Here is a 23,596-nt window from a genome sequence, read left to right as displayed (position 1 = left end):
AAATAGCTTCGTGGCTCTTCGGATTCCTCCAGGATGAATAAAGATTCTATAAATAAAGATTATATAAACAAAAACAAACGATTTTATTTTTTATTTGACCAGTTAAGGCCCACTGAGCTGTTATATGGCTTTTTTTACAGAAGCGACTTGGCCACAAATGATAGCTCAACGAAGTGGCCTATCATCACGTGGACATTTAAAGCAGCCAAAAGCTCTAAAAGCACATTGATTCTAAACGTGGAGTGAAAAACCGGAGGACCCGGAGAAAAATAAACGCGACTAACCGCCGTGTACTCACTTATACTGCGGTACAATTTTTTTTGCGGTATCAAAATGATGAAAGGAGAATAGGCTTTAACCTTAAACACGTAATTATCAAAGCACTTGGCGTGTTTTATCACAAGCATGTGTGCTTAATGCATGTGGAAATGTATAGCAGCCACATGCTCTGTACGCGTGTTCCTAAATGTGGAGGGGGAAAAAAACCAGAGGACCCGGTGAAAAAAAATCCACGCGACCACGGCGGAGAGAGACATGCAAAATCCACATAAACAGGCGTCGGGGTCCAAGTCACGACCTCCTGTATACCAGGCGAGGTCTTTAACATCTCTCCCGTAATCCGTGGCTATCTGACTCCGACAAATCAGGCGTGCACGACTGTAGTTGCACGACGGCAACCGCCAATGCAGTCGCGAGGCACTCCTCCTCCTCTTCCTGGTCTCTCCGTGCCATTTGGAAGCACGCGGAGAGAGAGAGAGAGATGGGGATGGGGGTGATACGGGGAATGGCAGAGCAGAGCAGCCAGCAGCAGCAGCAGGTCGCCGCAGGTGCAAACTGTTCCGGGAAATGTGTGAAAGGCAGCTGGAGGGACTGAGAGGCACAACCTGACCTATAGCGAACAGGCGCATGGATGGGTAATGCATTGCTGGTTGGATTTTAGCAGATGCGGCGAGGCGTTACGCTTGGAATACACAAGCACAGCCGGGGACATTTTCTGGCGCGTGCATATGAGTTTGTGCGCGCGCGTGTTGTGTGGGAATCATACTGCGGGGAGCGGTGGTGTAGTGGTTAGCGCTACGCTGCGTTCCGAACCCGGCGACCCGTGTTGGATTCCCGCTCACGGCCACCACCAGTGACGATAATTATCTTAACCCGTCCCGGGCCTCCCCTAGATCGACTCGGTCTCAAATGAGCACCTTGTGTGGCGTGTAAACATCGCCGCTGGGGAGACAAAGGCGGCCAGCCGTGGTGCTGGCCACCCACCCCCTCGTGTGCCACAGTGCCGGCCTTCATTGGTGATGGCTAACAGCACTTGCCCCAACAGTCTAATAAGGCTATACGGGGGATCTTTGTATTTGTGGGAAGTGGTGGTGTTGTGGTTAGCGCGCTGCGCCTGGCGATCTGCACTCGATTCCCAGCCATGGCCAACGTGAGTGGTGAGTGATTTCTGCACCGGTTTTGGACTTCCCCTAGGTGCACTCAGCCTTAATTGAGTACTCTTACAGGATGTAAGCATCATCACTGGGGGTGACAAAGGTGGATCGGCGTGGTCGTGGTCACACCACCTCTCGTGCGCCGTTGCGGCCTTCATAGGTGCTAGTGAACAGCAATTGCTTTAGCAGTAACAGAGTGTAAGGCTATGTAATAGGTCTTGGCTAACAGGACTTGCTTTAAACAGTGTGTCAGGCTAAGTAATAGTTCCTGGCTTACAGCACTTACTTTCACAGTGTGTAAGGCTATTTAATAGGTGCTGGCTAACGGCACTTGCTTTAACAGTAACAGTGTGTAAGGCTATGTAATAGGTGCTGGCTAACAGCACTTCCTTTAACAGTAACAGTGTGTAAGGCTATGTAATAGGTGCTGGCTAACAGCACTTACTTTCACAGTGTGTAAGGCTATGTATATATATTGTTAAAAAACGTCATTCATGAACGTGCGGTTATATGCTCAACATTGAACAGATGAAATGCCCACATCACTTCCAGTACAGTGGTGGCAAACTGGCAGCACGACAGGGTAAGGATATTTACATAAGTTCCAGGTGTGTGTTGAGTCATGGGGCTCGGTTAAGATTTCATGTCAAAATAATGGGATTTTAAAAATAGTTTTTATAGTTTGGAATTCATTTAATTACACTTTCTAATATTTAACCTTTTTTTAGACATGAATGAGCAATATTTAGGTTTTAGTCGGCATAGGCCTGCTGCTAATTTGAAACTTTGAACCGCCATTCTTTGTCCGTGTTTTAAAACAATAAAAATAATCTAGAGGCCTTTGTCATGCACACATCTACTTTTGACATGTGTACGGCGATAAAAAAAAAATGCAAACATCAGTCCTATACTTGCATATGTCAGGGTGTTGCATTGCAAAGAAACGAAACTTAATCCCACGTTTGTAAAAAATAAAAACAGCTCAATGGCCATTAAGTTTATAGGTCATTTGACCAAAGTTGAGCAGCTGCGTGCTGTGGCAAATGGGGGCAGGGGGATGTTGGGGGGGGGGGGGCTAAAATTCAGCTTGGTCTGTCAGGGTCTGGTATGGAGGAGGTCGTGGATTCGATCCCGACCATGACGCCTGAATATTTGGAGTGTGCATGTTCTCATCGTGGTCGCGTGGATTTTTCTCTGGGTCCTCCAGTTTTTCCCTCCACATTTTAAAACACGCCTTTAGAGTATATTTGTCTGCTATACATTTCCACGTGATAAGCCACTTCGTTGAGCTATCATTTGTGGCCAGGTCGCTTCTGAAAAAGAGCTTCATAGCTCACTGGGCCTTACCTGCTAAAATTAAAACATATTTACGTCCCAGAAAACACCACATCCAATATTACGGTTGCCATCTCCAATGTACCTGTACATAACACAGGGATGTGTTATTACGAGTAGTCTGAGACTTTTAAAGTCCCTGGAATAGTTACAGGTGACCCAGGATGGACGCCTCAAAAAGGAGATGATCACCGTAAAACCAGGGCAGGTGACAAAGTAGAAAACAAATCAACACACCCATGAAGAACACTGCCCTAAAGATAACATTTCTCTGCTATGAAGATCGCCCAAAATGTGACCCAATATACATGTCTTCCTCGTCAGGGCAACGTTATCGACAAACGTGTTGTCTTTTCCTACTTTTCCTTGTGCACTGCCGCCAACGAACGCAGCGTCACCACCCACCACCAACCACCACCACAATTATTTTGGACGATATTCAGCGTGAAATTAAACCCCCCGGGGCGTTGCGTGCGATTGTCATCGCGATCGTGTCGGCTCTCTCTCTCGCTCGCTCGCTCTCGTGTGTGTGCGCGTGTGTGCGTGCGTGCGTGTGTGTGTGTGTGCGTGTGTGCGCGTGCGTGTGTGTGCGTGTGTGTGCGTGCGTGTGTGCGTGCGCGTGCGTGCGCATGTGTACGCGTGCGTGCGTGCGTGTGTGCGTGCGCGTGTGTGTGCGTGCACGCGCGTGCGTGCGTGCGTGTGTGCGTGTGTGCGTGCGTGTGTGCGTGTGTGCGTGCGTGTGTGCGTGCGCGTGTGTGTGCGTGCGTGCGCGTGCGTCACCACGTACAGCACTCGATGGGGATGGAGGCGACCTGCAGCGACACGGGCTCCGCTCCTCCGGCCTGGGGCACGTGCGTGCGGAACACGAGGCGCACGCGCGTGTTCTTGCGGCCCACGTCGGTTTCGCCCGAGCGCAGCTCGATGTCGGCGTTGCGCAACTTCAGGATGCCCGCGCAATCGATCCTGCGGCGGCAGTGGAACCCGCGGAGCGAGCCGTGCTCGTTAAGCGCAGCGGGGGATGTGTGTGTGGGGGGGGGGGACGCTGCTGCCACCGTCTCGGAAGCCCGTTACACTCTTTGCTCCCCGCGCGTTATTAATAAAGCGGGGGGAGCCGGCACTCCATCACTGTTCTTTTATTTAACCAGGTGGAGGGCCGTAGAGATTCATCGGTTTTTGTTGGCGAGCGAAGTTGCGAGCGAGTCGTCGCTACTTTTTTTTTCTGTTGTTTGTTCGTCATTAGAGAGCGACGGTGACTGCCGCTGGCGTTATGAATTCGAGATGATTAGTCGTGTTATAAACGAGTCGCGTCTTGCGGACAATCTAACGAGAGCCTGCAAATGAGAGCACGGTGCAAAGAAAAAATGTCAAAGGACACCAGAATTAAACGGGTGAAAAATTGCGACCGCGATTTTTCCTACAATTTGTTGCATGGAGGAAGGAAATAAATAATCGGCCCTGATGAATCGATGCTTTGAAGATGTAATGGAATAAATAAGCATCTTCTTGGTTCTTTCGGTAAAGTCACGTAGAAGGAAAATAATAATAAAATAATAAAATAAAACATAATAAAATAATTCTCACGAGAGTCAGACTCTGTCTCTCGACAGACCTGTTCTCCACTTGAAGACGGCTGCTTGCGTTGTGGCCGAAACGTTGTGAGAATTATTTTATTATGTTTTTTTTTATTATTTACCTTCTACGTGACTTTACCGAAAAAACCAAGAAGATGAATCCCTGCAGTCACGAAAGCTTTAAATCGAAATTTAAATAAGCATCTTCAAATTGTTCACAACATATTAATCCATTATATGGCTAAGTCATTAATGTTCTGATTACTGAAGAGCATATTCATTATGATTAATAAACACGACCAAGGAGAGAGAGAGAGAGAGTATTAGCTCAAGGCGCAGGGTAGTTTGCTACTTTGATTGTATTCACTGGCGTATGTAGCATTGCAATTCAAGTGCTATAGTGCTGTTGACTTGAGGTTCCCAATTTGAAAACACAAATCTGCGATGTTGCGGCGCCCAATTATGATAAGATATTCACTGGGTTTTCTTTTCAAAAGCATGTGCATTTGAGATAAACGTGGTATATTTTGGCTTTATGCAATAAAAAAACCTCACGTGCAAAAGGGTCTGGGGCATTTCAAAACTAGGACACACACACACATTGACACAAACAAACACACGCTGAAACACTGACACGTACACTGACACACACACTGACACACACACTGACACAAACACACACACTGATACACACACTGACAAAGACAAAGATCCCCCGTATAGCCTTAACAGACTGTAGGGGCAAGTGCTGTTAGCGAGCACCTATGAAGGCCGGAACGGTACACGAACGAGGGGGTGGGTGGCCAGCACCACACTGACACACACACTGACACACACACTGACACACACACTGATCCACACTAAAACACACACTGACACACACACTGACACACACACTGACACACACACTAACACACACACACTGACACAAACACACACACTGACACAAACTCAAAACAAAGACCAATATCACCCGTACAGCCTTAAACAGACTGTTGGGGCAAGTACTGTTAGCGAGCACTTTTGAAGGCCGGCACGGCACACGAGAGGGTGGGTGACGCACACGCACACACGCACGTGTGTTGGTGAATTACACGGCCTGACCAACAGAACCCAGGAGGGCTCATTTGGGTGGCACGTGAGAGCATACAAAACAATCGCAGACATCCGAACAAATGTATGCAAACACCCAATGCCACTGAACAGACCACCCGGAATGGGTTTCATTCTCATCAGATCTCGGAATCTCCGCAGCCTCGAGCCTGGACAGTGCTTGCTGATGGATGATGACCACTCTTCATTGTCCGAGACAGCTGCGAGACCGGCGCTACGTGACGGGCAGCCGATGGCAATGCAAACACAATCTACGTTACTGCACTTCTATGCTCCCACGTCGTCTATGCTATTCGTACATCCCCCCCCCCCCGACTGACCAGCATGGTGAACTATGCTCAAATAACCCTCATGATAATTGTTTTTTTTACCCTTTTATCTGGCAACAAAACTGACACCTTTTTTTATAAGGAGTCATGTTTGCATAGACCACAATACCTGCAGTCATAATGCAAACAAAAAACACAACTCTGATAATGTATGCACTGTCCTTTTGGCGTCATCTGGTCCAACACCATGTGAGACTAGGCTCTAAGGAAAGCTGTCTCGGGTGTGGACCAATCAACTTCAAGGACAGTGCATACATTATCAGAGTTATGTTTTTTGTTTGCATTACGACTGCAGGTATTGTGGTCTATGCAAACATGACTCCTTGTAAAAAAGGTGTCAGTTTTGTTGCCAGATAGAAGGGTAAAAACCAATAATCATATTTTTTACTGGCAAATGAGGTTCCAATGTTGTAAACCCTCATGATATGCGCGACTTTGGGCAAAACTTATCCAGCAGTGGATTGACACGGAGGGTGTGGGGGGAGCAGTACGTGTGCACAACTTCCACTTGCACTCTGGCCACCCGCTTTATATTTCTCAACACGAAACCCACGCCGCATGGAATACCCTCCCCCCCCTCACCGTGCCGTCACGTTCCCCATGCTGCTGCTGCTGCGACCACACTCAATACAGGTCGCCTAGCTGGTCCTGGAGGTCGGCAATGTAGATCAACGTTCTCCCGGTGGGGGGGGGTACACATATTGGAAGTGAGGTGTGCCCCTATGTCGTAATGTTTGACATTTTGTCTAACACCCAAAGGAGGGGTAGGGTGGGGGGGAAGTTTGTAGATTTGTCGCTGGGCGCCGCGAACAACCGCGGACACCCATGACCTGCATGCGCGGGCGTAATAGGCCCTCTCTGCAACGGCGGTGTTGGCCTTGCTGACATTTTATTCAAACAAACGGGAGGGAGAATAATATTGAAAATTACAATATGTGTGTGTGGTGTGGAACAACGTGTTTAATGTTAAGGGCCGCGACGGCGGGCTCGTCTGCAAGGAACAACCTCGCCGGCACTAAATCCAAGCCCCACGGGTTGACCCAACAAGCCCAAAGTTGTAACAAGCTTTGCGGACGCCCAACTAACCAAATGGCAAATATTCCCCATCAATTATGCATTGCATGCGAGGCTCTTGCGCATGTGATCAAATGAGCCTGGATGCGCCCGATCCCATCGGCGGCTAAGCACCGGCAGAGCGCTGACGGTGCTTGGACGGGAGACCCGCCACGCGCAGAGAGGCCGCTCTGGGCTGCCGCGTGACGGGCTGGGGGAGGCGATAACCGCCAAGTCCGTTGTTTTGCGTATTTTTATGGTTACATGTCGGCTCCCGCCGCCTTCGACCCGCACTGACCAGCATGGCGAAGTATGATTAAAAAAAAGATATCATTTTACAGAAAACCCGCACAGATGTGGAAAGATCCTCTTCGACTGGGGTATTGCCAAAGAGGGCTGTAAATGTGCATTTTGAGCGTAACGACGAACACCCTACAGAATTCCCTGCCCTGCTTAGCAGCGAATGCATAAATGCATCAGCTTAAGCTCAAGGATGCTGGCGTGCCGTGATGGTTCGCACGCTGCATCGCGATCCCCACCGGTTCGATCTCCCGGCGCATCGATTGTAACGATGGGGAAAGTTTTAAATCCCACGCCACCGCCTGTGTTCACCCAACAGTATAAATTGGTTTCCAATTTTTTTAAAATAGCATTCACCCTTTCCGGCAATGATACAGGAGGTGTTAAGATGTTCAAACACCTATTTATAGACACCTATTGCAAGTCATCAAGTCAGCATTAAGCACACATGCTTGTGGTAAAACATGCAAACAAAGTGCTTTGATAATAATGTAAGGTTAAAGCCTATTCCATTTTCATGATTTTGATACCACAAAAAAATTGTACCATAGTATAAGCGAGTGCACGATGGTTAGTCGCGTGGATTTTTCTCTCGGGGTCCTCCGGTTCTTCACTCCACATTTAGAATCAACGCGAGTTTAGAGCTTTTGGCTGCTATAAATGTCCACGTGACGATGGGCCACTTCGTTGAGCTATCATTTGTGGCCAGGTCGCTTCTGAAAAAGAGCTACATAGCTCAGTGGGCCTTACCTGGTAAAATAAAAATAGTTGGTAGCCAATTGGCAGCCTGCGTGTAGTGGGATAAACAGTGCCTGTGCCTTCATGTGTGTGGGGAGCGGTGGCGTAGCGGGTAGCGCTACGCTGCGTTTCTCTTCCCGCTCACTGCCAACACCAGCGACGACAATCCAAACTGGTCCCGGGCCTCCCCCAAAGTCGACTCAGCCTAAACTGAGTACCCTGTGCGGTGTGTAAACATCGCCACAGGGGAGACAACGGCGGTGGGGCGTGGTGCTGGTCAACCACCCCCTCGTGTGCTGTGCCGGCCTTCATTGGTGCTCGCTAACAGCACTTGCCACTTAATAAAGGTTGTTTGGTTAGATCGTGTCAGTATAAATGTGTCGTAACCCTCCACCACCCGACACAGGCAATTAGTAAGGGATTTACTAATCCACATTTACTCAAGTAAATGTTGTGGATTTACATTCCAACACACCGTGGGCTGAATTAGTAACTAATTGGCGTTTTGTTTACGTGACAAATCCCTGAGTAATTGGCAGTCTCGGGTGGTGGAGGGTTACGACACAACATTTGTACTTTCGCGATCTAACCCAAAAACCTTTCGTATGAATAATATTGGTCGCGAAAGCCTACTCGTTCAACTGAGCACTTGCCCCGACAGTCTGTTAAGGCTATACGGGGGGGGGGGGGGGGGGGTGGTGGGGGGGTGGTAGGGATGATTTTTGTGTGCGTGCGACGTGCGACGGAGGAACAACGTACGTGGCGAGCATGCCGTTCTCGGGCAGCATGGGGATGTCCAGCACCTTGGTGTCGCCCAGCACCAGCTCGCGGCTCGGAGTCAGCACCGTCTTGCCGGTGACGCGGTGCACCTGGTAGAAGGGGTGCGGCCGCACGGGCCGCTCGTCCGCCGTGCCGATGAAAAGCTGCAGCATGAGCGGCGTCTTGCTGTAGCCGCAGAGCTGCGCGCGGCACGAAGCGGGGACGGCCATCGCGTCTCGCGGTTTCAGTCGGGGATCAATATCGACGCGCGCGCTCGCCTTGCGGCGCTCAGAGTTGCAATCCAGAGAGGTCGCGGGCTCGAATCGATCTCCCGGTTGAGAGTTTTATAAATCCTACACACACCTCCCCCCCCCGACCCAAGCCTCTGTCAACCCAGCAATATAAAGAGGTACAACGGCACGTATCGTCGATCGTCAGGTCGCGTGCGGCGTGGGGTTAAAGTGCGGGGGTAGTCCCAGCTCTTCCGAGATGTCTGACAAGTGTGGAAGAGTCGGCCAAAGTAGCCTTCAGAGGGGCGTTCTCGAGATTCCCCGAGTGGAGGCCTCCCCGCGATCTGTGTTGGTCTCGTGGGGGACGGGGAGAGGTTTTCATCATACTTCACCACGCTGGTCAGTGCGGGTTGGTAAAGGGCGGGAACATGGTCATTGGATAGTACAATACAATGGATGTTGCTGTACTGTATTGCCCTCCCTTGCCGACACCGTGAGCCCTGCAGGAGCCTATAACACCTGTTTCACGCACGCTGGTCACCCATCAAAGTGCTCAGCTTTGCTATGCTTTTGAAATCTACGTACCACTGGATCACAGGTGCAAGGGTCCGTCTGTTCAGCTGTCAACCCCCTCTGTTAACTGGCCACCAGACGATGCTCAACAGTTGACACTCATCCGTGGGGGCCATGGTGGTCATAATGGCGTGAGTCGACACCGGCTGGAACCCTCCTTGATCCCTACTGATCTGCAAATTGAGCTAATCAGCAGCTTTTGCTGATCTTATAGGTGGGAATTCAAGTAACATTGTTAGTGGAGCGAGGACCAGATGCTTGCAGTTAACTCAAGGTTTACCTACGTCTGTTCATTGTCCGTTACAAGTAATGCCACGGAACAAACGTGCACCTAGGGGAGCAGCGGCGCAGTGGATAGCGCTTGCTGCGATTCATCCGGTGGGTGACCTGAGTTCGATATTGGGCCGCGGCTTAACATGAGAGTGATGTGAGAACCGTTCTTGCCCTCCCTTCTTCACCAACCCACACTCGCCGTCCTGGTGAAGTATGGTCCAAACAAACTCCCATGATCAACATGATGGCGTGAAGAGGCATTCACCCAGCAGATTGAGTAAGGGCGATAAGTCAATTGAATGATTGATTTGATGAACATATTTCAATAATGACAGTGTCCGTCCAGTGCTCGCCGAGTTGCATTGGCTTCCAGGTTGCCGAACAAATACACGATAAGGTCGCACTCATCACACACAAAGTGCTTGCCACCACAATACCTTGCTGATCTCGTCAAAGAGCATAAACCTTCAAGTAAACTCCGCTCATCCTCGCATCAGCGGCTTTTGGCTCAGCCATCGAACAAAGACGGTCACCGCATCGCGTGCCTTCAGACGCGCTTATGCGGCCGTCTGGAAAGCTCTCCCTGCCAATGTTAGAAAGCCACTGGAGCTATGCACTTTGAAATCATCGAGATTGACGAACTCATTTCTTTAGAATTGCTTTTTGTGTTAAGTTTGTCGCCTTTCCCCGATTAGCACGGTTGACTAAGTACGGTGTGAAAGAAGTTCAACATCCGTACATACAAACGAATTGGACGTTGGGGCCCACCTGTGCACAACACCCTAGTGCCAGGCTCCATTCCCAAGGTGCAATTCGGTCGCTTTATCCGACCGCTGCGTCATCACCGTTACCGCGGCACTGTTTGTCTCCTGTGCATTAGGAAAAGGCCGGGTTGGCCTCGTGGTCTGCGTGCCCGCCTCTAATGTTCGGGGTACGCGAAGTTCCAACCCCAGACCCCCCCACCTCACGATAATGCGTCTCGGGGGGAGTGATCACGCGAGTGTGCTGCGTGATAATTAGTGGCGAAAGACAGAATTCCCACCGAATCGTTCGGACTGTGAGCTGCGTCCATGGCCAAGTTTGGAGAAACACCAGCAATGGCTGCCATAGAAACGCCCCAGTAGTTTATTGCTGAGCTCTTAGCCCACAGCTGAAAGGCCTTGTGCTCAACGAATGTACATCATGTTGGCACATTCATTTGATCAAGGCTATCGGATAAGTATCTATATACAATATTATTCATGTATATATATATAAATATCATGTACGTAATTGTGAATTCTTGAATATCCTTTTCCCCTTTGTGTCAATGTGTATCGTTTGTGTTAATATAAATTTGTTTGGTTTTATATTTCATTCTACATTTTAATCTGTTGCACTCTTGAAACCCGTTTTCTCTTGTGACGCTTAACTCTGCATTTACATTCTTTATTTGTTGCAATAGAAATTTCACAGCTTCGAGTTTACTTTGACCCACATCTACTTCAAAACCTTCCCAAACACTTTTATATTGATGGTAATAGTCATAATAATAATATTGATTATTCACGCTCCTCTTGTCCATCGGCTGCCGAACGAAGGCTTCCCCCACGCCGCGTCAACCATGGGGATCGTTTGCCGGCACTTCACCGCACCGATCAGTGCCATTTGGTGGCCCCGGGCAAGGGCTCAGAGCACATCGCCCGCCACTGACGTTAGCCACAGTCGGGAATGAAACTCAGGTCGCCGGCTTCATTGCCCCACGCGCACAACTTCACGCCTCACCCCTTCTCACAGGGCTGTCGTGAACTTTGGAGAAACTTCATTGTGAACAAACAATACAGCTACAGTCCTACAGCACGAAGTAAGTCTGTACCTCACTGCTCGGAAAACGTTGCGATATATCAACAGAGTAATGTATGACCATGTCGTGCTGGTTACGGTATAGATTACAGCCATAAGAAGTGAGTAATGCCAAGTGGCTCGTCTAGCCAGAGGCATCACGGAAACGTTTTGCCCACGTGAGATTTACGCCCCCCCCCTCCCGACATCACAATCACGCTCATTATTGCCTATTGGCCAGCGTTTAGTAGCGACGGCTCCACAGGAGGACACGTGCAGCCGCCATTGTGGGCCTGGCCACAGCAGGGGGGTGGTCGTCGCATCCTGCCGCCCGTGTGTTCTGTACTCCACCTCTTCTGTTCTCCACGTGTGTCCCAGCTGTTCTCCCACAAACTCCCCCCCCCCCATCTGCTTTTGCTCGTAAAAGAGGAAGGCAGCAGGCGCCACGCGTTGCTTTTCAAACAGCGAAACATCTTTCTCCTCTTAACCCATCCACCCACAGTTTCCAAAATACAAGGAAAACTACTTAACCGCGACAAGCTGGGCGTGTGCGTTCGCCCGCGCCCTTCCGCTGCGCGCCTGACCCGCAGCCCCCCGCCGCGTCGTTTTATACCCAGGTGAAAGTCACCTGCCGAAACGGTTTCTTCTCTTTGTCCCCAAGCATGAACATTTTGGTGTCGCGCAAACCTTCCGAGTCCAGTCCGTCACGAACGCGCACTGAGCGCACGTAGCGAGCTCTTCGAATAGCACGCTGTTAAGTCTGCTGTGGTGCCATGCTCTGCAGGGCTTCGTTTCATTTCGCTGAATATTGTCCCAGGTACCCAGTAGACTGGCGTGTCGGCATGTGACTTGGTAGCCGCATCCGAGGCGAAGGTTATCCTGGATCCGGTCTTGCCGGGTGTGGAAACGTTTTCTGAAATTAGGCACTGATACTCGGGCACAGTGGTGATGCTACCGAGTGTGCAGGCGATGAAAAAAACCAGAGGTTGCCCAGGCACTGGGCTACAAAAATTTGGGGAAATTAGACATGGAGGCCCCATTTCACTCATTAGACCAATTCTCATGCCCACCATTGTTGTTGAATTGAAAATGGCGCGTGTATGTTAAACTTCTTTCACAACTGTACTTAGCCAATCGTGCAAATCGGAGGTGCGGGGAAAGGACAACAAGCTAAACACAAAAGCAGTTCTGAAGAAATGAGTTTTGAATTTAGAATTAAAAGTGCATAGCTCCAGTGGCTTCCTAATGCTCCGGTGGTTTCCTAACACGTTATTGCTAGGGCTATGAGCATGGTGCATACCTTATGGTTTAAATTCAGCCGGGCCTGTCCAAATCAATGACTCTAAAAACATCTACGCGACCCGGCGCGCCACACCTCCTATACCCCATCGCTCTGGATGTGGCTACCAGTTCACTTGCCACCAACTCTCGCCTACCAGCGACCCAGACAAAGAAATATATTGAGTACAGTCTGTTGTCTCATAACGCGGTAGTTGCGTTCCTTAAGAACACCACATTATGGAAAAATGGCCTTAGAATACATAATGTATAACATAGGGGTAAAGCACAGTCCACGATGACACGTGAGATGCTTACTCAGGCTGAACAAAAACTGAGGCGCGTGGGTTGTAACTAGAAGCATCCAGCAGCATCCCGCCACGCAGTTCCGTTCGCTCCATCGCGGTGTATCCAATTCGCATCCGCGTTATAAAAAAAGACGTGTTCCCTAATACATCACGTTACATCCAATTCGCGTGACAAGACAACAGACTGTGTCAGAGCCCGTGCCAACTTCGCTCCGCCCCCGCCAGGGCTGCGAGTCGAGTCGCGGGTGTGCCCGTGCGCGTACCTTGACCCTGATGTGGCTGCCCTCCTGGGCCTTGACGGCCCCGCGGCTGCCCTCCGTCTCGTAGTGGGCCCTGTGGTGAGAACGCGGCTGGGACTCCAGACGGAGGTCGTAGGAGCCCGACTGGCTCGGTAGGGGCCAGTCGAGCGGCGGGTACACGTCGCTCCTGCTGGGGCACAGCGGGCACGCGCTGTCAGCGGTGGCGGCAGCAGCAGCAGCGTTGGCGCTTGCTTAGACTCGGGGAAATGGGTCTCTGATTATGATGATGGTGATGATGGTCATAATATTTGGTGTGTAATGATGAAGTTATATATGCGGATGACACAATACCCGCTTGTGCATGGATGATGATGATGTACACATTTGCAAGACTATGATGGTGATGATGATAATAATAATAGATGATGATGATGAAGGAAATACATGGATGCTGCTGCTGCTGCTGCTGCTGATGATGATGATGATCCGTTATATTCACGATATACATGTAGATGTTGCAATGTATAGAGGGATGTGAAAGATGATGATGATTGTGTCCGAATGACTTAGAGTTGAATATCAGTAGATGTAATGTAATTATTATATACACATTCCATAATGCATTGTAATAAACGCTGTCTTTATCTGTCATATAGCTCATTCAGCTGGGTTTCAGTACTGACGATCCACCTTGCAGCATTTCTGCACTCAATTCTGGCAGCATAGTCTGTAATTGGTGGGGATTTCACGTGCACCATTCCCTTTAAATTTGAATGAAAAAAACGAAACTGTATCCAGCCCATGATCAATTTCGTACGTACACAATTCAGCCGAGGATATTGTTTGCTGAAGATCACAGTCCAGAAAATGATGTGGGTTTTGAATGCCAATTTATCTGTGGATTGAATTAATGAACGTGCTCATGAAATGGAATTAAGGGCTGAAAAGGGGACTTCATACTAGATTAAGCAGGAATGTGCACTAAATCCTAATGGTTGATTCACCATTTTTTTAATGTTCACAGAAACAAAGAGTACAGTAGTAAAATAATACGATTAGCAGCCCTTTGTCAATACATTACTGGATGAAGGCCTCCCCATACCGTGTTGGTGATCGGGGTTGGTTTGACCATACTTCACTGCGCTGGTCAGTGCGGGTTGGTGAAGGGGGTGCCTAATAGGGCTGAACGATTAATCGATTTCAAATCGAAATCGCAATTTGAAACAATGCGATTAGCAAATCGCAAAAGCTGCGATTTTTCGCGACTTGAAAAGCCCTCTTACTTTCTTATTGGAATAGTTTTTTTTATTATAACTTTATTTATTTAACTTAACAATTGTTTTATGTCTGATTGTTATATTTCAATGAAAACATTTTAATAAATACATGTTGAAATCAATTCATGTATTTTAAGTTCTCATCCTTGCATTAGAATATAGAGAGCAGTTAATATTTTGATGGTATCATGTGGTAATGCTCCATCACATGTTTGAAATCTATTGCACAGTGAATATTGAACTGAAGCTTGACAAATCAAATCGCAATATCTGTCAGAAAAATCGCAATTAGATTTTTTTCCCCAAATCGTTCAGCTCTAGTGCCTAAAGACTGGCCTAGATGCGTCTCACCGCTAATGTTAGCCGTGTCCAGGAATGTATCTCAGGGTCACCGGGTCCATAGAGTGCATTGTTAACCGCTGTACCACCGATCTATTTATACGCATCAAATGTCTATTTACGTCACAATAAAAAATAAATCCATTGCAATCCTTTAGTTGTCATCAAGTGGAGGAATTAAAAATGTTTGAATGCGTACGTGTCAGCTGACAGCCGGTGCCCCCTTGCAAGCGAGACGTTTCATCTCGAGGGAATTTGTGATATTATTGTAATAATAATAATAATGTGTACATCACAATAATAATGTGTACATCAGCGGGGGCCCGACGCATGAACATGTCAATGCGGTGTGATGCCTCCCGAGATGAACGCAGGGCCAACCGCTGGTGGCGGATTACTCACTCCGGAGCAGTTTCAGTCGAATTGTAAAAGTCCCACATTCAGTGGCACAGAGGTGGGGGTGGGTAGGTTCCTGCAGCTATGTCCACACGCACACCCACGCACAAGCAGGTTGCTATCGGGCTGCAGGGCGATGTTGTGTCCAGCTAAGGGCTGTTGCATCATATCAACTGCTTCTTTTTTGCAATTGTATTCTGCTATATCCATGACCCCTGTCTTCACCGACACACGCTGACCAGCGTGCTGAAGTATGGTCAATTAACACCCACGGCTCGCACGGCATGGGAAGGACCTCATCCAGCAGTGGATTGATGGAAGAGCTGCGCGTTGTATATGCGAGCGGTAGCATCTCATTTAAATGACCTCGTTATAACGAAATTCATGTTGTGTTCATAATGGCTTAATTTAAATGCAATGAAAATACATAATTTACATAATTGGCTTCATTGAAATAACGAATTGCTCTTAAAGTTTATTATAACTGGATTGAACTGTAATTATACTGTGATTATAATATATGCACATGTACCATGTTGACAAGTCTTTTGGAAAAATAAATAAAAGCAAAACACTACTCTATGTAATGTACTGTTTTCCGGAAGGTTAAGTTCCTAGAGTAATAAATGTTTACAATCTGCACGGCTGTGTGCGTTGCAGCATCCGGTGCCGTGGTTTGGGCACAGCGGGGAGCGCAGCTGGTGCATCTGCCAGTCAGGTGTTCGCTCACAGCACTTGCCCCAACAGCCTGTTAAGGCCATGCGGGTGATCTTTGCCTTTGTATCTCAGTCAACCCACGGCACCCGGGTCTGTTCGGCGACCTCCTGCCAGCGGGACTTGGACACATCACGTGGCCTCAGTGCACCTAGCATGGCACGAGCGCCGTGGTGACGTCACCAACAACAACAAATGGCTATACGGACATTTGTTTGTATTATGTGCTATGGTGTGCCATGCTCAAACTACAAATAACCCTACACTAACGTGGCTGTGAACGCGCTTTCAGTTTGTGTACCTTTTGAAACGGCTCACTCAATTGTTGAGCACTCTAAAATAAAAAAACAGTTGTGGGGGAAAACAACCACTTAAATGAGTTGCTAATGCCCGGGAGAAAACAGCCAATCGTTTAAAATAAAAATGTACAAGCCATCAATACGACTCTATCAAAAAATAGTCGGATATCAAACCCTGTAGACAAGAGGGGCTCTCTGAAGCTTCTTCGAGTGGAGACCCTTCAGCCAGCAGTGGTGTGAGCGGGGCTGCACTTTTACCTTCATCTAGATTTTAAACACATTTCTTTAGAACTGCTCCTTGTTTTTCATTTGTTTATCCTTCCTCCACAACTCCGATTATCGTTGTTGGCTACGTACGGTGCGAAAGAAATTCAACACACACACATACGTACAAATCCGTACTCCTCGGACAGGTGATCTCTCTGCGTACCTCCGATTAGCGCGGTTGGCTACGTACACATTCAGCGAAGATAAAACGTCGAGGTCACCGGCTGGTGGGGGGGGGGGGGAGTGGGGTCCGTACCTAAGGAAGGGGCTGTGGGTGCACATATCTGCCGGCTGCATGCTGACGACGGGCGGCACCGCGAGGCGGTAATTGTCGAGCCCGTGGTACTGGTAGAGCAACGAGTCGTAGTGACGCCCTCCCACAGAGGGCCGAGCCTCCTTCCTGGCCCTCGGGGAGTCGTGGCCACTGCCGTCGTGCTCGTAGGACGACGCGTGGTGCAGCAGCTCCGTGCTGCGCGTGAGGCTGTAGGGGCACCCGAGGCCCGGGGCCAGTCCCTGCGTGCGCTTGGGGGACAACGATCGTGAGCGCGCGTGGTGCTGCTGCTGCTGTTGCTGCTGCTGCTGCTGGTAGTGGTATAGGTGCTGGTAGTGAGGGTGGTGGTGGTGAGGGTGCTGCTGCTGCTGCTGCAGCTGCTGCTGCTGCTGGTAGTGGTGGCGATCCACGGCGAACGCCATCGCCAAGTCGCCACCGACGCCGTCTCCGTCTTCCCGTTCGTCGCGCTCCATCGACTCGGGGTAGCGCCTCTTGCACGGCGACCCTGGCCGCGTGTGGCGCGCCTCCGGCGGGCAGCCGCCCTCGTTGCCGCAGGGCGAGGGGAGCAGGTTGATCCTCTCGGTGCTGGGCACGATCTCCTGCTCGACGTCGTCCACCTCGTGGACGTATCGATCGCCCCCCTGGGAGCTGTCCGAGTGGCAGCTGTGCGGGGAGAGGCTGCGCGTCGGGCTCAGGCTGTGCGGGGAGTCCCGGTGGGACAGGAACGACGAGTCGTAGGCCAGGACCGTAGGGTCCACCTGCTCGCCGGGCGTGATGTGGATTTTGGGGCACTTGAAGAGGCCGCCGCCGCCGGCGTCGTAGCTGAACGGGGAGGGGTACGGAGCGCCGCTCCCGTTCCCTCCCGCCGCGGCTCTGTGGCCACCGGCCATGAGGTAGCCGGGACCGAAGGCGGCTTGGCTGCAGTCGTGCTGAGCTGTGAAATATCCTGCCGAGAAGTTTACATCTGACACGACAACAACGACAACAACAACAACAACAAAAATGCCAGCCGTCACAACTGTATGGATTATGAGAAATCATTGCCACAGCAATTCGTCATTTGTCAGCGATTATCCGTTTGCTGCCGGATGAAGGCCTCTCAAAACCATCATCACCATTTTCTCACGATTGGGCGAGGATATAATACCGATAGCACCTGCACATGAACTGATCCCCTCGCTTCATCTCCCCAACGGACATCCTCTGGGACACATTTCATTGATTAGCTGCCAATCCATCTTTATTTTTGACCATCGGTTATCATCTCCCCCAGCGACGTCTTCTACCCAAGCCCCACGTGACTGCTCTTGAGTTTTAAGCTGTTCATCATATTTCTGGCGGACCTTCTGGGGTGGCTTTGTGTCACAAAAAAAAATGGATTCATGGTTTTGGGCAGAGAGATTTACGAAGTTATTTTCATAGATTGCACTTTACATGTATTGAATCATTGGAAATGTCGTGGAAAATCATAAGCCACCAAAATAATCAACAGTTCTTGAAGTCAGCGGTGTGAAGGTGTGATTCTTCTGCCCTCTCTTTCTACGCCGTTTAATGGACACTGCCCTAAACATCAGCCAAAGGTATATTGTCTATAATGAGGCAATATTAACGGCAAAGGTTGTGAGTTCATGTTGATTTAATGTTTGCTTTTTCAACGTGCCTTTGATAAAATCTCCCAGATGCATCTGATCTCATATCTTGGAAGCTAAGATCCTGGATCGTGTTTGTATGATTGCTCACCATGCATGGCCGGTTATTAAAAGCTGTGGAGCTACAAGCTGGACAACTGAGAAAAGTGGTGGGAGATCCATCTCCATTAACAACCTGCACTGACCAGCACGGTGAGGTATGGTCAAATTATCCCCACAAACAGCACGGTGAGGTATGGTCAAATTATCCCCACAAACAGCACGGTGCGAGGCCCTCATCCAGCAGTGGATTAGCAATGGTGAATGTCCGTTCACCATTGAAAATGCAGTCCCTTAAATATGCCTGAAATGTCTCTGCTATCGTCATCAATGCCATTATGATGATGTTATTTCCTCGTTTACTCCCGTAGATTCCTGCTAAACGCAGCATTACGCAAAGCCCAATCCAACAGATCGTCTCTGTCGATCGACCTGGCCGAGCGGAGATTCTCCCTGGCCTGCTCCGGTCATTTGGAACTTTGTGCCGCCCCACGTACGAAGTATTCCACAACTCCCAACGTCTACGTTTAGGAGCCCTCTGAAGTGGCCGCACTTATTCGGCAGCCTGTTCCCCGCGCCTCCCGAGAAGTTTGCGATCACGCAGTGACTCTCTGTTTCGCGAAATTGTTGCACATTACAAATTGCACTATTATTTTGATCATGGTCATTATTATTATTGATTATTATGATGATGATGGTTCGGTGACAGATACTGCCACACGTTCACCCAGACTTGAATTGCGTGCAGTATATTAAATACACGTATTGCGGTGGTGAACATCAGGTGGCCCCTAATGTCGTGACGATGGCTTGCCCGCTCAAATTCCATACGAGAGAAAGAAGACAGTGAGTTTAATATTTCAAACAGATTGGACCCCCCCCCCCAACTCATTATTTTATCCAAATGGTTATGGCATAGGATCCCATTGAAAGCATTGAGGTAGTTGTGAACTAGAAACAGGAAGCGTCTAAATGTGACTTTACCAAGAGGAAATTGATATTACGAGTGAAAGCGATTAGCAGTTACAGTCGAATACAAAAAAACCTCGCAAGCTGAGAAAGTGGAAGTCGGACGTACCCCTAATGCGTTCACTGATCCCATTGTGCCCGCGACTCTGACTCAAGCAAAACTCCACGTGATTGAAATACACAGGCGAACCCGAAGAAATGAATGGTTCTCGCTCAAAGGCACACTCAGTCTCCTTACTAGAGACGTGCACATTTTCACTCAACCACTGCCTGCAATTGTATTCATCATCATTGTAACGTAATACTTTTACCGCAACTTCGCATTCCAATACATATAGCAGTGCAAGCCAAAATGGTTGAGCATGTTTCCCAAATATCCACAGATCTAGAAAAAACAAATTAAAGTTCAACATCCAAGTGCATACAATATAACAATTTTAAAATTCTGTAACCCATCTGCTTCTTCCCACAATTGTCTTAGCTAACTTGAAAACGTTAGGATATCTAAGCTGTTCTTGAATTGATCGGTCAACGGAGTGATATGGACAGGCACCGCCGTTCTTTCACTCCTGCGCAGTTGTAGCAACAGCAGGGAGTCGCAGTTCCGGAGACATTGACGCAAGTCGCCTGATGGACGTTGCTGCCGATTAATGGCACCATGGCTGGAGACTTTTGGGGTTACACTGTGCGCTCTTCGGCGTGATGTTACGACGTTTCGCTCCGGGCGCTGGGAGCTTCTCCAATTTCGCTTCCTCAAGGGGCGTCCCAGCACGTGGGAGCGACACGTGCGTACGAAGCTCACCCCGAGCAGCACGCGGCACAACCAGAAAGCAACTCCCGACGGCTGGTAACGGCGCGACCACGAGAGAGCGGGCGTGCAAGCTGTATGGACAATGGCAGTGTTTGTTTAACAGCCACCATCTCCTTCTCTCCTCCTCCTCCCTCGTCCTCAACCGCGAGCGTTGCCTTTGCACGGAGGCAGAACGCGCGAGGCGCAGATGGCCGTGGGGCTCAACGCGCTCCGGCCAAACCGCGCGGCGCCGATCGGCGGAGCGGGCGAAGTTTTTTGCGCGACGGCACGGGGGGCACGAGGGGCACGAGGGGCACGGGGGGGGCACAGGGGGGGGGGCACGGGGGGGCACAGGGGGTACACGCGGGGCAGTGGCCACGGCGTGCGCGGCGTGCGAACTAGCAGTGGTCGCGGGTGTCTCGCGAGAGAGGAGAGTTGCTGTTGTTTAAGGGAGGAAGACGAAAAAATGCGTATATTCTGCGCGCTGCGTGAGCAACCAAAACATCTAAATGAGGCACTGAAAAAAAAAATGTCAATTGTCTTATGTCATCGCCGCGAGAGAAAGTGTCCCAGGAGCGGGGTCCACCGCTGTCAATTTTATCGCACCAATTCACGAATTTGCAACGTTTGTGGCGCGAAAATTAAGCAAAGGTTGTGTGCGCCGACTGGGGGAAGCTTCTCTTAATTTGGTAGCTCGGAGCTGGCATATCGTCTCCCATTACCGCTGTCAATAGGAATGTCAAGGCATCGGTTATTTTTTTTTTTTACAAAGATGTTAACGTCACGAATATAAAATGAAGCGTTCCACTCACCTTGCGTGGACTCAGCTGACCGATTCACCACCGATTGCTCAAAGAGCAAATTCAAAAAGTTGTCTTCGAAGCTGTCGCTCATGTCAGAGGTATAAAATAAAATATTACAATTCAAAAACACAGCTAACTATATAAACAACAACAACAAAAAGTTTGTATGCTACTGTATATTTTTTTGAGGAAACAAACCCATCAACTTTGGTCAATAAGTCATGTCTCTTCAATATCCGCTCAGGGAGTCGATCTCAGAACGAATTTTGGTGGAATTCAAAATGCCAAACCCCCTTCGCTGCAAGCCGCTCTCTCGTGTCGATATTTAACCCGGGTGCAGACTTCCTTCCTGCCCCGCTTTCGTCAGCCTCACAAAACCACAAACACCCCACGTGCGGGTTCTTTTGTTATTAACAAAGTACACTTAACAACAGCAAGTGATTTCTGCGGATGAAAATTGACAAACAACTCATATATATTTGGCCTACATTATCACGAACCTTCGCTAATTGGAATGAATTAGATGAAAAAAATTATAATAATTTCCACCTCAAATGACAACATAACTTCATTTTATTTTACTGACGATATATCCTGCCGTGTAATAATTGCTGGAAGGGTGGCATGCGGGAGAGGCTGTGTAATTAGTTCCAAAGATACCTCAGCCTGCTCTGCAGGTGCTTTGAATCAAGGTATTATGTACAGGGTTTTTTTTCTTCTCAAAATTAGGATAATTACCATTAAATGTCATAAACTCATAATCAAGTCACCCGCACTTATCAGCGCTCTCTAATTCGGTACACACATTACCCCTAATAACGTCTCATCTCTCTTTTAACGGTTTTAAAATTGTCTCCCGAGATGGCAGATTTTTTTCATTGCGGACTCAAAGCTGAACATTTGCTGAACAGTAATGCCCCAATTTCCAATTAGTGAGCTCTTTACGCGCAAAAAAACATGCCCCATGACATTAGGGCAAAGCCGTTTATATACTGTTTCGTAGACCGCAGTAGGAACTCGGCTGCGACACTGTTTTATCTTACACACAAAGACCCTCCGTACAGCCTTTAACAGACTCTTAGGGCAAGTGTTGTCAGCGGGCACGCGTGTGAAGGCCCACACGGCCTCCGTGCCAGCCAGCATCACGCACAGACGCGCTTGTCTATTCCCCGACGACGTTTACACACCGCAGCGAGTGGGCTCATTTTTAAGGCTGAGTCAACCTAGGGGAGGCCCAGGACCGGCTCAGAAACTCGTCACCTATGTTGGTTGTGAGCGGGTGGTCGAACTCGTTTCGCTGGGGTCGTAGCGGCGGCAGCGCGTTGACCACTACTCTTCCAATTCCCACAGCAGCACACACGGACATATTCTCCCTCCTCTCGGTTTCAGGAACGATTCGACCGACTCTTGTTTTCAATCCATTTCCAGACTGTTTCGTTGGCTACGGCTGTAACTCAGAGGTAAACATTTTTTAACCATGCGTGCAGTATATATATATGTGTGTAAAATAAATACATAGACATTAAATGCATGCACATTCTGTATAGTTCTATGGTAGACTATGGATCTCCCAATTGATTTATGGTCGTGACTGTTGACTGTATTGTCAACAAAACCTCGGGTCTGAAGCTCGAACAAAGATTCCCCGTGTAGCCTTAACAGGCTGTTGGGGCAAGTGCTGTTAGCGAGCACCTATGAAGGCCGGCCAACACCACGCCCGGCCGCCTTTGTCTCCCGAGTGGCGATGCTCACACATAGCACCAGGTACTTATTTGAGGCTGAGTCGACCTCGAGGGAGGCCCAGGACCGATTCAGATAATCGTCACTTGGTGTTGGCCGTGAGCGGGAATCGAACCCGGGTCAGCAATGTTAGTAGCGCAGCGTAGCGCTAACTGCTACACTACTGCTCCCCACTTAAACGTTGGCACACACACACACACGTGGCTTCATTCCCAAGATGTTCTCGTTTGCAAGGGCGTTGCTATGAAGCCGTCCAGGAAAAAAATTAAAACCGTGCAACTGTTGAATAAGAATGGTGCGTGTAACTGTATGTGTGCGTGTGTGTGTTGGCGGTTGTGGTTTTGGTCACATTTTATTTTTGGGTGCAGATACGCCTGAGCAACCCACCGAGTGGTGTGTGCCTGCACCGGATGCGTACGAGCAGGGCATGAGCCTGCCGCGTACATTCACTGCCACCAAGTCCACAGGTGGGCGCGTACAGTTGCTGGGAATTTCTCGATGCGTGCGTGCGTGCGCGCGTGTGTTTTGTTCCATGAAATGACACACATTGTGAGGCCCCGATATATATTTGTTGTTGTAATATAAGTGGGGGGGGGGAGGAGGGGTGACGTGAAATGTTTTCTTTGGCAAGTTCAGTTTTCGAACAGCACTCCAAACCTGCCTTTGTCCACCTCTTGATTTCACAAGAAT

The 23,596-nt window shown here is 49.1% G+C and overlaps 1 protein-coding gene across 1 annotated transcript in view; it reads right to left on the bottom strand.

The window, feature by feature from the left end:
* Nucleotides 1–21,446, bottom strand: part of NFATC1 (nuclear factor of activated T cells 1) — a 34,535-nt gene extending 13,089 nt beyond the window's left edge. Inside the window, exons 1-5 of the mRNA XM_061548633.1 lie at nucleotides 21,176–21,446; nucleotides 16,902–17,880; nucleotides 13,378–13,540; nucleotides 8,632–8,831; nucleotides 3,556–3,731 (exon numbers count right to left, since the gene is read on the bottom strand). Of these exons, the coding sequence (XP_061404617.1) occupies nucleotides 3,556–3,731; nucleotides 8,632–8,831; nucleotides 13,378–13,540; nucleotides 16,902–17,880; nucleotides 21,176–21,257 (1,600 nt within the window). The 5' untranslated portion in view covers nucleotides 21,258–21,446. The remainder of the gene's footprint in view (nucleotides 1–3,555; nucleotides 3,732–8,631; nucleotides 8,832–13,377; nucleotides 13,541–16,901; nucleotides 17,881–21,175) is intronic.
* Between the last annotated feature and the right edge of the window lie 2,150 nt (nucleotides 21,447–23,596).

Source organism: Lethenteron reissneri, chromosome 9 (assembly GCF_015708825.2).
Source record: "Lethenteron reissneri isolate LAM-NWPU_2019-01 chromosome 9, ASM1570882v1, whole genome shotgun sequence".
In the NCBI taxonomy this organism is placed as follows: Eukaryota; Metazoa; Chordata; class Hyperoartia; order Petromyzontiformes; family Petromyzontidae; genus Lethenteron; species Lethenteron reissneri.
Note: the sequence above shows the minus strand (reverse complement) of the source record. Positions and strands in the feature narration are given on the sequence as shown.